The sequence below is a fragment of the Stegodyphus dumicola genome, chromosome 3 (genome assembly GCF_044657685.1).
Source record: "Stegodyphus dumicola isolate Sdum_Otavi_A_Nest chromosome 3, ASM4465768v1".
Taxonomy (NCBI): domain Eukaryota; kingdom Metazoa; phylum Arthropoda; class Arachnida; order Araneae; family Eresidae; genus Stegodyphus; species Stegodyphus dumicola.
The window spans coordinates 94,890,005-94,908,148 of NC_140770.1; the positions used below are offsets into that span (position 1 = coordinate 94,890,005).

Sequence of the window (18,144 nt, forward strand, 5' to 3'; positions counted from 1 at the left end):
CACATTTTTAAGAATTGCACAAACTCGGTATCCATGTACACACTGACCTATTTTACTTCAAAAAACATCAGAGAATTGCACAAATTCGGCATTGCGCACTCCCTTTGCTCTTATACACATCGATGTAACTTTATTTAAAAAGTCAAAGGAAATTGATAAAAATAAATCCAATTTCTCTTACTTTTGTAAAAAGCGCCAAATAAGTGGGCGATTCTGCACTTACCCATATTTGTTAAACCATATTGACAAAATATGCAGTAACTTCCCTAAAATTAAAAATCAGAAATGGGGATTTTAAGAACAGAATTTACGGATAAGTGAGAAAGTGAACGTTAAACATCCACGAATCTGAGCAATTTCGCAACTAACAGAAAAGTGAAAATGTCTCAATAATTCACAAGTAGTATATAAACCAATTTTTAAATTAAACTGTATTTTTACTTCCTTGTATAAAGTAAAGAAAATTGTAACTGCAAAATATTTTGGACATTATATTTCAATGTAAATACCCATTTTGACCATTTTATTTGGATAATTTTTTTGTGTGACATCTCTACGTACAGACAGAATAAAGACTCTTGTATATAGGACTGCTACAACATCTAGTTGCAACTTTCTTTTTTACTGCAATCAGTAGTAATAGTAAATAAGATGAATTGCAGCAAATAGTAAATAAGATGGTAGTGCAGCTGAGGATGATGGTTCGTAAAACCATATAAATTTACAGAGCCAAATGTGTTCAAATTAAAATAATACATGGCAATTAATAAATCAAAATTACAAAATATTTGAGAAAAAAAATATTTTCCAAATTTTAAAACATGACCACGCGCGTGTCGTAACTTTTATGAAAAAGCTGCCACGTAGCATAAAAGCCTAGTTAAAAAAAAAAAAAAAAAAAAAAAAAAAGTCAAATGATTTCCTGTTGGCACATTCCATGATGTGGGGAAGGGTTGAAATATATAAAAATGACCTTCAGACGTCTCAGCTTCGATATATGAAAAAATGTGCATTAAAAATTTGTCGTAAATTTTGCGCATATGCATGTGCTGGAAGGTTAAATAAATTAACATAACAATAAATTTCAAGTAATACCATGTAGACAGCATTAAACTTAAAAAAACATCTACAATATGCACAATCTAGGCATTGTGCACTAATCAACAAAATAAACTAAAATAAATTTCAAATAATTAAAAGAAACAACAATAATGACAGAAATTCATACTAAAAAAAAAAAAAAAAAAAAAAAAAAATGAACATAACATTCTACAAAATGGGCGATTCTGCACTTACCCATATTTGTTAAACCATATTGACAAAATATGCAGTAATTTCCCTAAAATTAAAAATCAGAAATGGGGATTTTAAGAACAGAATTTACGGATAAGTGAGAAAGTGAACGTTAAACATCCACGAATCTGAGCAATTTCGCAACTAACAGAAAAGTGAAAATGTCTCAATAATTCACAAGTAGTATATAAACCAATTTTTAAATTAAACTGTATTTTTACTTCCTTGTATAAAGTAAAGAAAATTGTAACTGCAAAATATTTTGGACATTATATTTCAATGTAAATACCCATTTTGACCATTTTATTTGGATAATTTTTTTGTGTGACATCTCTACGTACAGACAGAATAAAGACTCTTGTATATAGGACTGCTACAACATCTAGTTGCAACTTCCTTTTTTACTGCAATCAGTAGTAGCGTGTGCATGTAACATTTAATAAATATCTCTTTTTGATTTCGAGAAAGTACTAGAAAATTCTCGTACGCGATTTTAAAATCTTATAAAAAGGAGGAGAACCTCTCAATTCAGTCAGTCAGTTATTTTAGTTAGCTTGTTGTTGTTTTAAGAGTTTGTTTAGAAAACTGCTCTTGTTGATTGTAGCGAATTCGCAGATTAGCTTTCTTTAGCTGATTTGAATTAAAATCTCTTGAACGTTTGAGTAATTAAAAGATAACTGTGAGATATTGTAATATTGCACGAATATCTGAGAAAATTGAAGTATTGTGTTTTATTTATTTGTGATAATAATAAATCTTATTCATTTTTCATTCAATTCCAAACGAACCCGTACGCACGCAACAATTTTTGTTGTCAGGAGTGCAGTTTTGAATGCCAATTACATGAGCGATGGAAGAATAATTCAGGCAAATGATGACTGCATTTGCTGCTTTCCAAGAAAAGATGGAAGGGGCCATCAAATCCTTTAAGGAAGAAATGAAATTGGGTCAAGATGTAGTCAAAGAAAAGATTGAAGCAGGACAGAAAGAGATGAAAAGGGAATTTACCTGCATAATAGAAAATAAATTTGAGGCTATGGAAGGCAGAATGGACGCGGTTGAAAACAAAGTTGGGCAAATTGAAGAAGACGTTTCTTCCGTCAAACAACAAATAGAACAGAGAGTTTCAGCTGTAGAACAAAACATCGATTATAGAGTTTCTTAAGTGAAAGAGCAAATAGAAGACAGAGTTTCGGCTGTGGAACAACAAATAGGTTACAGCGTTGATTCGGTCAAAGAAGAAATAGAAGGAAGAGTTTGTTCCGTTAAACAGCAAATTGATGAGAGAGTTTCTGCAGTTGCCAAAGAAATGGATACTTTAAAGAAGATCGTAGCGACGGAAGGAAGCAATTCTGACAGTTTTAAATTTTTAACGATGCCTGCTCGTCCCGTTCTGAAACTATCTACACATGACGGGAAGACCTCCTGGCAGGTGTATAAGACACAATTTTCTATAGTGGCGGATGCGAATGGATGGGATTCCCAAGCTAAGGCCTGTCATCTCGCCACTTCCCTGAGAGCAAACGCAGCGGATATCCTGCAGACTCTTCCCGAAAACCAGAGATTATACTTTGAAGCTCTATCTGGCGCATTGGAGCTGCGCTTCGGAGAAAAGTGTTTAAAAGACTACAGCAGGCTTCAACTAAAATCCCGTCAGCAGAAGACCACCAAAACACTTCAGGAGCTTGCCACGGATGTTGAAAGGCTGTCACATCACACCTTTTAGGAGTGCCCAACAGAAACAAGAGAAATCCTGTCGCTGCAATATTTCATCGATGGCATCCGGGATACTGAAATACAGAAAGCACTGCGAATGGCGGATGTTAAAGATTTGAAAAGTGCTTTAGTGTACACCATGAAATTCGAGGCAGCCCAGCAAGGCACTCGTAGAGATCGCTACTCAGTCAGAGCTGTGCGAGTCCACGAGCCAGTGGATCAGTTGATGGCTCGTTTAGATGATTTAGCCAGAGAAGTCAATGCTTTGATACGGAGTAGGAGTGAGAACAAAGTCACTCTAAGGTGTTGGAAATGTGGTATTGAAGGGCACATGTGGCGGCATTGAAGAAAGCAGATGATTTGATAAGACCAGTGAATGCCTTGAAACAGAATACTGCTGAGAAGAAACCAACCCTAAAGTGCTGGAACTGCGGTGTTGAGGGCCACATACGAAGAAACTGCAGAACACCCCAGAGCACAGAAAATAAGAGAGGCAGGTTAAACAGACAATTGAACGCCATGGGACGGAAAAAGATTGACAAGAAACTAAAGTGCTGGAACTGTGGAGCTGAAGGCCACGTGCGAAGGAACTGCAGAACACCCCGGAGAACGGAAATTGAGACCATTTCCCAGCAACGACAGAGGAAACAAATGAATGACCATATCGAGGAACGGAGGTTGCCAGAGAATGAAAAACCTTGTCTTAAAGTGCTCAAGATTTCTATAGTGAGTGGCAACAGTAACGGACTGTCCATCAATGGAAATATCGATGGAGTTTCTTGCAATATGATCATTGACACAGGAGCTAATGTTACCATCATTAGGAAAGATGTAGCTGAACAGTTTAAAGATAAACTTATTTGGACACCATCCTGTGTTACCCTTCAGACAGCGTCTGGTGACAAGATCGACATAGCTGGGAAGTTAAACGTGAACATCATGTTTGGAAGTGCCATCTACCATCACACGGCATATGTGGCGGATATTACAGATCCACGCATACTCAGATTGGACTTTTTAAGGAAATACGATTTTTCCTTAGACTTCAAAAACAACAAACTGCTTTCAGCATCTGATGGACTATCTAGCCTCAGAAGGGATCCTCACCTGGAAATGCCGACGCCTCATCCGAAAGACCCAGCTCGGGAAGCTGCCGAAATCATACTAGGGTCGAAAAGAAACGCAAGACTACCAGCTATTCTCCATCTCAAATGCTCTTCAGTCGAGACCTTCGTCTGCCTTGTGACCCCCTGTTTGGTCGCCCTACGGATGCGCCTTCATTGCCTGAGGAATACATCCAAGATGTCCAGGCCCGGTTTGCAGTGATGCACAGTTCTGCACGAACGTGAGTCAACTTGGTGACGGAGAAGATGAAGACTCGCTACGACACAAGAGCTACTGAACATCAATTCCACGAAGGAGACGAGGTGTGGTTGTGGAATCCGACTCGACGGAAAGGACTTTGCCCGAAATTACAGTCACCTTGGGATGGTACGTACACGGTCCTAAACAGGCTGAATGACGTCGTGGTTCGGATCCGTAAGTCTTCGAACTCTAAGCCTAAAGTCGTTCATTAAGACAGGTTAGCTCATTACTATGGACATAGTACATAGTGTAAATAATTGTAAATAGCGTAAGACCATGGTCCTTTTTGTTTCTAAATGTGTATTTGATTGCATTTATGTTCATGTTGTTTATTATTGTAATCCAATGTTTATACCTCAGTTATAAGTTTGGCTTCCTGTCCAGGGATTTAACTGCCCGGGACATGCAGTCCTTGGGAAGGGGGCAGTGTTACGGATTTGGTATTTAAATAGCTAATGTTAGTTGAATTATAAATTAAATTATTTTATTCCCCGTGCAGTGCAGCACATGACGAATATTAAAAGAAAGCTAAGCTGGAAAATTGAAAATACAAGAGCGCGTGCATGTAACATTTAATAAATATCTCTTTTTGATTTCAAGAAAGCACTAGAAAATTCTCGTATGCGATTTTAAAATCTTATAAAAAGGAGGAAAACCTCTCAATTCAGTCAGTCAGTTATTTTAGTTAGCTTGTTGTTTTAAGAGTTTGTTTACAAAACTGCTCTTGTTGATTGCACCGAATTTGCGGATTAGCTTTCTTTAGCTGATTTGAATTAAGTTCTCTTGAACGTTTGAGTAATTAAAAGATAACTACTGTGAGATATTGTAATATTGCACGAATATCTGAGAAAATTGAAGTATTGTGTTTTATTTATTTGTGATAATAAATCTTATTAATTTTTCATCGGACTTGTGCATTAAATTCCAAACGAACCCGTACGCACGCAACAATATAAAAAAGAAAGAAAATTCTCTATCTCCTTTAGTCTTAAATGACATAATGATACAGAAGTAAAATATTTACATAACTAAACCAAAATCAATGTTTGCTTTTCTAGACAGAAAAAGTATGTCCTTCATAAAAGCACCTTCCTTAAATCTACTTCTCAAAACCAGTCAAATAACAATATTTCTTTAAGTATTTAATAATAATAATAAATCTTACATAAGAGGATCTTTCTTAAACGTATTTCTCAAATCTAGCAAAATTCTTTCCGCAAGATCATCAGCCTCCATATCACAAGAGGAATCTACATGCAGTTAAATTTGAATACAACTTCAAGAAAGAAAACCTCATTTTTCTTCATATACACTAATTATATGTCTATATACCTGAAAAAGCAGTATATATTTATTTATCAGTACAATAATGAAAATTATCTTTCAGAAGCAATGTTATACACTATTACATCAATTTTACAATATTTTACACCAGTGTTACATTACATCTATATTTTTGCACTGAATTTGATGACAGTCATATGCACATATGCAGTGTTGCTTATGTATTAAATATTTCTAAAAATAATGTACTTATAAAATCAAAAAATATGAACATAAAAACAAAAAATATGAACATAACTGTCGAATAAATAGTCAAAATATAAAATTAAATACACATAAAAGCTAAGTATTATTTAGATAATTAAAAATATAACTTTTTTAGGGAACCCCATTATAAACATACGGTTACAATAAATGGAAAAGTACATAAACATACGGTTACAATAAATGGAAAAGTACATAATTGATGTATTACAAACAAGAGAACAGATACGTTATATTTAATTAAAAATTTGAATGCTAGAACAAACCGGTTTCAATTTATAAAGTTAATCAATATCATCCACAGCCATTCGAAATAGTGTTTTAGAAACTATTTATACACTTTGTGCATATACGAATTTCACTTACAACTACTAAATAATTTAAGGGATATTAAAAGTAACAAGCAAGAATGTCATAAACCTTTAACTTGAAAAATGATCTCTTTAATAGCACACACTGATAAAATATGCGAAATACTGCTCAAAAATATGAATGATTTACATTTGGGGAAGTTGTTTTTACACTTAACAATATCCTTACATTAGGCCAAAAAAAGACAGTAACTTATGAGTGTTAAGCATTTGAGACTTAAATCTGTCATCTATTAAATATTAAGATATAATGATAAATTGTACACAATTTCTCGAAACTATCGTATTTACTTTTCGCGTGTAAAACAATTCGTTCTTTAAAGGAGATCACAATAACACGTCTTTGTTCCTAACACCATTTCACTTCACTTTTCTCTCCAAGTTTGGCAATATAGCCGAAAAGTCAAAGAAAATTTTCATTTACTTAAAAATGAAAACAAAATTAAAATTTTAGCAGATATGAGTTGCTAAGGTATTAAATTTTATTGTAAAGTAGATAGTAAATGTGGTTCAGCAGCTTGTTTCAAACACTAGAAAGAGAGCCACATCAAATTAAACTGTCGCATTTTTATTTATTAGAAAGCGGCAATAATTTTCAACTTGTATTTGTAACTCGAAATTTAACTTGTTGAAATCTGTATAATGGTATGTACTGTTATGTATAAATTTCTCTTATTTTATTTTGTTTATTATCTACATGAACTGTAATATGTAGCATATTTTAGGAAATAAAAAAATATAGGTTGATCGCTCCCTTCTGTAAATGCGAATATGAAATACTGAGGAATTCAAGAAGAACATGTGCTTTTCTTATTGATAAAATATGAATTTAAAAATTGAATATATGTTATCAGAATGCAATGCGAGCATAGGAATTTATTATTTAACTTTTACGGTAATTTTTTTTAATGCAAATTGTTTTCGGAAGGTACTCTTTGTTATTCGTTTATCGGTGTCAACTGTTTCCCTTCTTGGTTTGGATTTGAATTTAGAGAAAGACATGATTGATGGTAAAACACAGAAATACAAGACATGTTTTAAAAAAAGAAAACGAATCGGGACTTGCACCACATACGTAAAGTAAAAGCACACAAGCAATGCTATTTGATACAGATTGACTTTGGCTTATGCTGCATATGTGCACTAAGTTATATCATCCTAGCTCAGTTTGTCCTAGCTCAGAGATTTAACTAAAAGTTGTTAAATGTGTATGGGAGGGAAGGAGAATATTGACTATTGTCTTTATGATGGTTCAGAATTTCTAGTAATGCTTCAGTAGTTAATTCACTTCTCTAGCTACTTCAGTCTTCACTGCTGATCGTCTCTGTTTCCTCTTTGAACACCAAACCAATGTTCTTTAAGCCTGTCGATGCCAGACCTTCTGCAGTCTACTTCAACGATTACTTCTGTTTCAACATGCTTATCTTCATATTATGCCTATAATTGCTATTCATGATTTGTCATGGTTTGTAATATTCAAAAAGTGATGCCATATTCGATAGGGATAAGGCAATTCAAGCCCAGGCACTCTTCAAGCTGAATAGGCTAATTTTTGGAATATGGTAACAGGTAGTTTGGCGACATTTTGGTAGGCAATAAAGGTTACTACCTAGGACTTTGGGAATAATGTGAAACGTACTCAGTTCCGATTACGCATTATTTTGTGTGAGGGAAATGAGAGATCATGAAATATGTCATGTGACATTTATGGACGAATCACAGTTCTTTAATCGGAAAAGGGGGTAAATTTGTGAAAATAGCTGCCGTACTTTATAGCATTAGGTTCATTCTATGTTCTGTGAAAGTGTTGCTTAATATTTGGATCCCATGGCCCTATGTAAAGTAAATCCGAAATTTTTATTGCGTTTATGTGTAATCGAAAAGAATTGCTTGAATGGTGTATGAGTGTAGGATTAATTGCGGATAAGTATGAATGTGCAACATGTGGGAATGAAATGAGATTGTGTGAAAGGAAGGATATTACAGATAAGTTTGAATGGCGGTGCAAGAAATCTGGTGAAAATGGACTTTTTGTGAAATGGAGTGTAAAGAAGAGTAGGTGGTTTGCTGAAAGTCATTTGAGTATGGGGGAAATTTTATTAATTTCTTATTAGTGGGTGAATAGACTGCCAGTTGACTACTGGATTATTTAATCTATAAGAAAAGTTTATCCGCTATGCAATCAAGATTGTGAAGAAAATTAGGTAAGTTAGTATTTTTTGAGGATATTATTTTTATGCATGTAAGGAATAAATAAATTAATATGGTATTATTGGGAAATTGTTATTAGCAATGAATTAGTTTAAAGTAATTAGGATTGTAAGCTAATTTTTATTGATTTAATGTATGTACTTATTTATATTTTAAGTAGTGTTTTTAAATTTAATTATATTTTAATTTAATGATCATGATTTTGTGAGTTATATGTTTGTAGTATTTTGGAATACGTTTGAGTAGAAGTAAATGTGCATGGAAAGAATTTAAATATTTTACACTAAGTATTTGGAACCATTTTTAATGTTTGCATTATAAATTTGCAGGTGACGTTTATAATAGATAATTTAGAGGGAAAAGTTTTTGGATATTTTATTTATTTTATACGTGCAAATGTTCATCCTTGGAAAGGGCATATACTTTTTTGCGATCAGGTAATTTCATAAATGTCCTTTTTACCGAATTTAAAGATTCACAAAATTTTCCTGCATTTTCGTGAAATTTTTCTAATTTATGAGAAAAAAGCAGTGTACATGGATATAGTGAAGAGTGTGCGCAATGCCATTTTTGTGCAATTCTGGGATGTTTTTTTAAGTAAAAATAAGTCGACATGTACATGGTTTAATTATATCTTAATTAAATGATAGTTTTTTTGTGAATTATATGTTTGTAGCAATTTGGAATACGTTTCAGTAGAAGTAAACGTGCATGGAAATAATTTAAATATTTGACACTAAGTATTTGAAACCATTTTTAATGTTTTCATTATAAATTCATTGGTGACGTTTTATAATAGATAATTGAGAGGGAAAAGTTTTTGATATTTTATTTATTTTATACGTGGAAATGTTCATCCTTGGAAAGGGACTTTTTCGCGATCAGGTTAATTTCATATATGTGCTTTTTACCGAGTTTAAAGATGCAAAAAATTTTCCTGCATTTTCTTGCAAATTTTTCTAATTTATGAGAAAAAAGCAGTACATGGATAAAGTGAAGGGTGTGCGCAATGCCATTTTTGTGCAATTCTGGGATGTTTTTTTAAGTAAAAATAAGTCGACGTGTACATGGTTACTGTGTATGTGTGATTCTGAAAAACGCGGCAAGGAGTTTGCGATTCTGCACTTTTTCCCAATTTTGCAGTTAATATTTGTCATGATTAAGCAGTTTTGTTCCATAAAATTTCTAGCATAAGTGTAATTCGGCTAGCAGATTGATGGAAAAAGTGTTCAGTAAATAAAAAGAAAAGAAACATGTCTTTTCTTTTTATTTACTGAACACTGACGCCGAAAAAAAAATAGTAGAAGGTTGCTGTAGCAGAGTTGGTGGCCAAATTTTCGCCAAGAAATCGCCAAGTTACCATAATCCAAAGATCAACCGCTGAATGTTTGTGCATGGACAGATTTCCAAGCTGGTCTAAAACAGCAGTCGTCACCCCTTAGAACTTCATGGACCACTAAATAAATAATTTTATATTTGGCGTATCACTAATATGAATTACAAAAAAAAAAAAAAAAAAAAAAAAAAAAAAAAAAAAGGTAAATACATTTATTTATACAATAATAATTAGCAAACTACACATATTTTGTTCACATTGAAAAATTACATGAAAAGTACAAAAATCTTACCTTCTTGTACAGAAAGCTTCACATTTCCATATCACTGAAAAGAAGTTCACGAAAAACAAGAACAAATTGGCAAGTGCAAAGCAATATTAATAAACTGATAGTTTTATGCCGCCAATTTCTAATTATTGTAAACATGATAATCATCGCTTACTCCGCAGTGGCACCATTGATCAATAGTTAGACAAAACAAAAATGGAAACATCCAGTGATGATTCTTGTGAAAATTCCATCAAGTTCCATTCATAAAAAATCCATTAAGTTACCTATTGACACGAAGGGAGACTGTGTTATTAATGACTACAATAATTTGTAATTCAAAAGGAAAGAGAATTCCAGTTCGTGCTGATATTGATAACAGCAGTGTATCCATGGATGCCAGCTCTCACTTTCAAATATTGCTAGATACACCTGCAAAAGTAGCTAAAAAATCGCTAAATTCGGAAGGAATTAACCTAAAAGTAGTAGCTAAAATTTAAAAAAAAGTATAATCCATATTCCATAATCCATTTATCATTTTTTAAACTGAATCTTCATAAAAATATAAATAATGTCCCAAAGAGTTATCACGGACCACCGGTTGGTGACCACTGGTCTAGAAAGTAGTGAGTGGCCTGGGAAATGTTAACTAGCAAAACTGAGAAAAGCATCAAAGATATGCATATATTTGAGTGGGAAAATCAAATCATTCTTCAGAAGGAATGTGGATATCTGTGAGATGTCTGAAGAGCTCAGCATTAGTTATTAATAAGTCCTATTGAATTGCACACTATTCTTACTGAAGATCTGAGTATGTGATGTGGGTTTGTGAAGTTCACGACAAAACAAATGAACAGAAAGCCGAGTTTCAGCTGGGCAAGATCGCTTTGAATGAGCTGTGAGAGACAACATTTTTTCAAGACTAGTCATATCAAGTTGTGAATCTATAGCCACGATTCTGAAACTAAATCTGTTGGTACAATTAAAGGTTTCACCTTTTCCAAAATGGAGAAAAAAAAGTAAATGAGTTGAAACAGTAAAAAGAACATTTTTCATCATGTGTTTGTTTTACTTGTCCAGTGGTCAAGGAGTATTACTGTTAAGCTTTGCAGTGTTTAACCCTTTCAGGACAGGCATCCCATATACGCATTTCCTAAGAATGCCTCTTACAGCCGGGTGTCCCATCCACGCATTAGTAGAGATTGCATTCAGAGGACGGGTGATGCGTATACGCATTTTAGGGTGGAACGTTTTTCTGAAGGCCACTAGATGGCATCCTATGTCCTTTACTTTTGAAATGAACACAGTTTTAGGTTCCTGACCTTGAGTTTGATGTATTCTGCTTGACTGTGGTATTTTACTCATCAGCTGTTTGAGGGTGGGGGGGGCGGAGGAAAAGCATAAACAGAGGTGGGCTCTTTAAATCGCTGTGCTAATGAAAACATTCTCGTATCTGATTTATATCCAATTCCCCTTTTTTTATTCTATTTTTTTCCTCTGCTATATACGGTCTGAGTTTTTTTTATGTTTTGCATTCCCTTCAGATATATTTCCGTTCCTTCTTTTTTTATTTAGGAAAGCCTCACCTTCAGTCTATTATGGCGGGAAGGCACTATTTATATTTATCAGAGGAAGAATACCCTCGTATGGTTAGTGAACCATTTACTCACGCAAATGAGATATTGATACATTTTCTAAAGAGTTAAAATGTGATACTTTTTCTAAGAGTTAGAAAGTGATACTTCTCTGTTCTTCGAGATTTACCACGCTCGTTTTCATTTTAAATTTTGTTATTTCTTACTGTAAATAATCTTTATTGTGTTCTTTTTATTAATTTTAAACTTTATTGATGGATTTTATCAATTAAAACTTTGATATAATCTGAATAGCACTTCCGAAAATTATTTTACAAGATAAGCAATTTTTTAAGTATATTTTCATGTAAAATAATAATAAAAAAAATGTTTTAAGTGCTAATTTTAACATATATAAGAGCTCAAGTAATAGTCTAAAATGAAACCAAAAATTTTGATGCTAGAAGCGAAACTTGTTTTTCTGATTTTTTTAATAAATTTAGGCTTAGCGATGCAAAACCTCCGTCCTGTACGGTGACTGCCTTTGATTCTCTTCTGTCCCGCACGAGTGTCTTAAACAAAGGTGCGCCGTTGCAAAAAGGTTAAAAGACGCTATTTATTGTGAAACATCAAAATTGCTTGTAGTAGACATTGCATGAATAGCCCAGTTTGCATAGCAGTTCATGGCCAAATGTGAAATTTCTCAGATCTGATAGCCAATATATTCCAATAATCCCTACCTTTACAACTTTTTCTTCATTCAATGTTATCCAAGTGTTACATCCTTTTCCTTCCTTGTCAAATCTTCAATCTTTCCCTCAATCAAACATGTGTGGAGTATATTGCATCACTAGTCATAGCACATTATAAGATGAATAAATTGCAGAACAGTTGAATCGAAAGATGTAAAAAAGAGGCTATGTGACAAAAGTCAAATTTTACAGTAGCAGCTAAAAAGCTATCCCATTCTTTACAAGAGCATCAGAAGTTAAAAAAAAAAAAAAAAAAAAAAGATTAGTGTAACTAGAATTTGTGCTATTCAGCATTTTTCAAATGTCTTCTAACATTCTTGTGAGGAACAGGATAGTTTTTTGTTGCGGCTGTGAAATTTGACTCTTTTCAGTGTGATCTGTTGTAATAAGTTATGAAGATTTGTAATGTAATCATCAAATTAAACCTTTGCCTAATTGAAAAATCTGCCTTTAAAGTTGTTTGAAATTCATTGGCTGCTGTTATGATGATTTGCGGTGCTTAACATCATCTTGCAATTGAGTGTTGCATAATCTTTCAGCAGCTGTTTTAAAAAGTAGTGATGTTCAACGTATTGATTGATATTGATTAATTGATTGATCAATTGATGCCGCTGTGGAATCAGTCTAAACATTAAGACAGTATCATATTCAAAATTGCAGGTAATTTTTCACATTGAATTTCAGTATTAAGAAAATAGACACTTTCTTTTACATAATGCACATTGGGAAGATTTAATGTAATCTCAGTGATTTAATCGTCAATCATAATCGCCATACTTTTAAATGAGTCAGTGTGATCAGAGTACATATATCTTAAGCAGAAAAATCTACTAATTCTAAAACCTGACCACTTACAAACATCTTTTCTTCTTGGCATTTTTATTCTTTCGCAGAAATAGTGTTATGCACTATGCACATCGTTTTCAAGTTTGAGTTTCTTTTTTTCATTAAAAAAAAAAAAAAAAAAAAAACCCATAATAGCCAAAAAAGTTAATTTGGTTGTCCATATTTCAGTTGCTGCTGAACAGAAAATTATATGGAATGGTACTTAGTTTGGATGACCATATTTCAGGTGCTGCTGAATGTAAAATTACATGGAATGGTACTAATGTACAAGAAAGATGGACTCATAATTGCAAAAGACTATTTATTCCATACATATTTTACATTTTAATATGATATTTAAACAGAAAATCAATCAACAAATTACTTACAAGCAAATTTGGTTTTTTTTTATTCCAGTGGAAATTTTGAGGCACTCGTTTTAAGAATAGTTACTAATTAATTTTCCCTTTCTATGATTTTGTGGCAGAATACTGTATGAAGAAATTTTGTATCAGTTGTTTCCACTGCAGACAAATTTCTAAAATGTGTATGTAAAAAATAAATTAATGGCAAACAGTATTATGATTTTCTGTATAAGCCATTAAAATACAAGAAAATGAATGTATACATAAATAGTGATATTGCTTGCTAAAACTGATGAAATGACACACATGATATGTCAAAGATTGGCACATTTTGGAAATTTGGTGGCTTTTGCTCTTCTAATACACAAGTACCCAAGTATCTATGCAGCAAACTTTTATACACTTTTTTAAAACACAGATATTGAAAATCCAAGATACATTTTAAGATGTCAAGTGTGATTAATTGATTATTTGGCTGGATAATTTGTAAATAGTTATTCTTTTGAATTTGTGAAAATGGTATTTTCTTTCTGTGTATAGTTCTATAAAAAAACTTAGTGTGATTTGTATATATTAAAATATAATGATTTGTTTTTCATATTCTAGTGCTTTTTTTCTATGAAATGGAATTAGAGAATATAAACATGTCTGTGGAAAATAAAAAAATGCTTTTCCCATGGGTAAAGATTGTCAACAAAAAATTTTCTAAAGCATTTACTTCTGATTATGAAACTGAAGCTTTGCAGTTGTTTTGTTCGTAAGTACATTTTAGTTATGCTCTTAAATATATTATCTAAGTTTTTAAGAGGGTTATGAGATGTATCTCGTTTTTGAGATGCTTATATGGTGAAACAAGATATATATTAGAAACATAGTAATGAAAATGTATGATAATATAAAAGTTGCAAAAAGGACTATATGTGAAATATAAAATAGGAAAAATAAATTTGCATATAGACCTGTAAATTTTTAATTTTAATTGAGCACATCTCATATTCAGGAATAAGGATTAGAGTAAACTGAAGGGTATCCCTTGTATTATCACGAAGTTGTTGTTTCATTTATGGTAAACTGAGTAGTTGAATGTTCCGTAAACATACTTTTACCTAGAATTGGGTACTTCTTTGACTTTTTAGGTGAAAATATATCAATGTTGACATGGACAAAGTCAAGGGAGTGCGCAATGCGAAGTTTGTACAATTCGCAGATTTTTTTTTTAGTGAAAATAGGTCAACGTGTACATGGATAAAGTCAAGGGAGTGTGCAATGCCTAGTTTGTACAATTCTATGATGTTTTTTTAAGTAAAAATAGATCGGTTAGAGTTGACTTGAAGGTACCCCTTATATTACCGCAAAGTTGTTTCATTTATCACCAAGTTGTTGTTTCATTTATCGCCAAGTTGTATCGTTTATAGTAACCTGAGTAGTTGAATGTTATGGAAACCCTATTATGACGTAATTGTTTGCATTATTCTGGGAAATTCTGAATCGTGATGTTTTGCAAAGGCTTTTGTGGTGCGTGTTGCTTAGAAAGTACATTGCTTGTTTCATTGTTTAGACAGTACATTGGCTGAATGTAGTAGGATTAATTTGAAGTTTCTGTACGATTTGGAACAAAAGGGGAAATTGCATTAATCGAGTGAATTAATTGTGTAAATGAAGGTTTACTTAGTAGCCATAGTCTGGAACTACATAGTATATTTTTGTGAATTTCTGTGGCGATGGTGATATACGGATTGTAGTTTAGATAATTTTAGGAAGTTTTTGGATGCTGTTAAGGAATTTTGTGTGCCATAGACTGAAGACGAAGAAATTTCTAAATAAGTTAAGGGGATTTTTGCTTTGTGTAATGCTAAAATACATAACAGGTTTTTCCTTTTTTATGTTATTTTATTGTTTGGTTTAAAATGTAGTTTATTGAGATTATGTATTTTTTGTTTGCCTCTGCTGTAGAATTGGGTGCTCCTTTGACTTTTTAAGTGAAAATATATTGATGTGTACATGGACAAACTCAAGGGAATGCGTAAAACATAGTTTGTGCAATTCGGGGATTTTTTTTAAAGTGAAAATAGGTCGATGTGTACATGGATAAGTCAAGGGAGTGCACAATGCCATTTTTGTGCAATTTGGGGATTTTTTTTAAAGTGAAAATAGGTCAATGTGTACATAGATTGCGAGTTTGTGCAATTCTTTGATTTGTTATTTTGGCTTAGTGGCAATTTTTGCGCCAAAAATCGCTGCTACGCAGGCCAAAATGACAAGTCAAAACATTGCACAAACTCGGTATCCATGTACCGCCAAAAATCGCCAAGGGGTACCTTAAAATATACTTTCACCAATAGATCATTGTGTACAGCTACACAAAGCCAAAATAAGGAGTCAAAGAATTGCACAAACTGGGTATCCATGTACTGCCAATTTTCACCAAGGAGTACCCGTAAATATACTTTTACCGGAATAGGTATGGCATCATTTTGCATCATCATTTCTCAGCATTGTGAAAACTCTTGCTCATTCATTATCTAGAACTCAAATAAAGAATTTCCGAGTTATAAATACTTTGTATCATTGTACACATTCTCTTTTGCCACCTTCACTCTCTTGCTAAATGATGTCTGTTTGCTATACCACAATTTTCCATTGTTCTAAAACATAACTTGTATAAAAAATTTTGGGATGCCTATTGCATCCATAATCATATGCGAAGCATAATTGTATCTCTAGAATTACATTATTTGATAATAAAGTTATGTTGAATTTTTCCATGTTTGTCTGCAAATTCATCTGCGCAACATTTTGACTATGAGTAAAAGGTGAATTAGTGCTTTCCCTAATAAAGCTATCGTCTAATATCAAGTTAATATACAGCAAAATAAATCACACACACATATACATATGTGTGTGTGATTTATTTTATAACACATTTTTACACTTATATGTGTGATTTACACACCTATATGTGTAAAAATATGCATATATGTTATATAAAAATATATATATGCATATACATATATGTTTGTGTGTCACACACATATATGTTTGAGTGTAGAATACCATTTTATAGAATTCCCTTCATAGAATAAGGCTTACCCTTCAGACGTCTAGGGGACACGTATACTAAAACCAAATGAATGCTGTTTTAATGATTATTTTCAAAAGGTGTTAACATGTATGAATCAGGATGAAAACTGTATGTACAAGATGACAAATATATTAAAGGAAAGTTCATCATCTTCACATCATTATGCAACTTTTACTCCCACACCTTCTTTGCTCACTTGCATTTTCTGTTCTCTCTCAGCTTCATTCAGTGGTGTGAATCTGTCCATCATGGAAGATGTCATCCCTTACACTAGTGCATATACGTATATATATATATATATATATATATATATATATATACGTATATGTCGTATATATATATATATATATGTATATATATTTATATATACAGTGGATGGACAAAAATATGGAAACACCCTGTGAAATGCATGTTTGAAAAGAAAGATTGATTTTAATGAAATATGTAGGTGGCGCTGGCATTTTTGACTACTGATGTTTCCTATACAACTTCGTAAATGTGCTAAACAGTTCAGTTGTTGTTGGAGTACTGTTATGTGAGGTTGTCATTGCATTATGTCAGAGTTAACAGACTTCGAACGTGGGCAAATTGTTGGAGCACTTATGGTAGGTGCTTCCGTAAGCAAGCTAGCCGAGGTGTTTAGTGTTTCAAGAGGTACTGTATCGAAGATTTATTCCGCATATTTGAAAAGCGGAAAAACATCATCTGCTAAATCACAGCACAGATGAAAGTGTGTCCTCAGTGATCGTGACAGACGATCATTAAGGGCAATTGTAACAAGAAATAAGAAGACCACAGCTGCAAAAGTTACTGCTGAAATGAATGTTATGTTACCGAACCCTGTGAGTACCAAAACAGTTAGAAGGGAGCTTCATAAACAGGGAATTGCTGGCCATGCTGCAATTGAGAAGCCACTCATCAGTGATGCTAATGCCCGTAACAGGAAAAAGGGGTGTTTAAATCATAAAGCCTAGACTATAGAGCACTGGAAGCGAGTAATATAGTCTGACGAGTCTTCTTTCACATTGTTTCCCACTTCTGGCCGAGTTTACGTCTGGAGAACGCCATCTCAAGCCTATAATACAGACTGCTTGTTGCCAAGAGTGAAACATGGTGGGGGTTCTGTTATGGTTTGGGCAGCCATATCGTGGTTCTCTGCTAGCCCCATGATAACTGTGTCAGGGCACATGACTGCCAAGACTTATGTGAACATTTTGGCCGATCAAGTTCATCCCATGGTACAAACTTTGTTCTCCGATGGTGATGATGTCTTCCAAGACGACAAAGCTCCTGTTCACACAGCTCACATTGTCCAGGACTGGTTTTCTGAGCACGAGGATGAGTTGTCCCATCTCCCCTGGCCACCACAGTCACCAGACCTGAATATTATCGAACCTTTGTGGTCTACATTGGAACGGAAAGTGCGTTCTCGTTATCC

The 18,144-nt window shown here is 33.3% G+C and overlaps 2 protein-coding genes across 7 annotated transcripts in view; one reads left to right on the forward strand and one right to left on the reverse strand.

The window, feature by feature from the left end:
* Positions 1 to 6,693, reverse strand: part of temp (protein prenyltransferase alpha subunit repeat-containing protein tempura) — a 33,472-nt gene extending 26,779 nt beyond the window's left edge. For 3 of the 6 annotated variants that reach the window (XM_035367575.1, XM_035367574.2, XM_035367569.2), the window contains exons 1-2: positions 6,343 to 6,578; positions 5,540 to 5,706 (exon numbers count right to left, since the gene is read on the reverse strand). In XM_035367575.1, coding sequence (XP_035223466.1) covers positions 5,540 to 5,610 — 71 coding nt within the window. In that variant the 5' untranslated portion in view covers positions 5,611 to 5,706; positions 6,343 to 6,578. Of the gene's footprint in view, positions 1 to 5,539; positions 5,707 to 6,342 lie in introns of all 6 variants that reach the window. The other 3 variants (XM_035367571.2, XM_035367570.2, XM_035367572.2) reach the window with 3 other exon arrangements.
* A 7-nt stretch (positions 6,694 to 6,700) lies between these two features.
* Positions 6,701 to 18,144, forward strand: part of LOC118196159 (uncharacterized) — a 105,909-nt gene continuing 94,465 nt past the window's right edge. The window contains exons 1-2 of the mRNA XM_085813095.1: positions 6,701 to 6,938; positions 14,231 to 14,381. Of these exons, the coding sequence (XP_085669221.1) occupies positions 14,248 to 14,381 (134 nt within the window). The 5' untranslated portion in view covers positions 6,701 to 6,938; positions 14,231 to 14,247. The remainder of the gene's footprint in view (positions 6,939 to 14,230; positions 14,382 to 18,144) is intronic.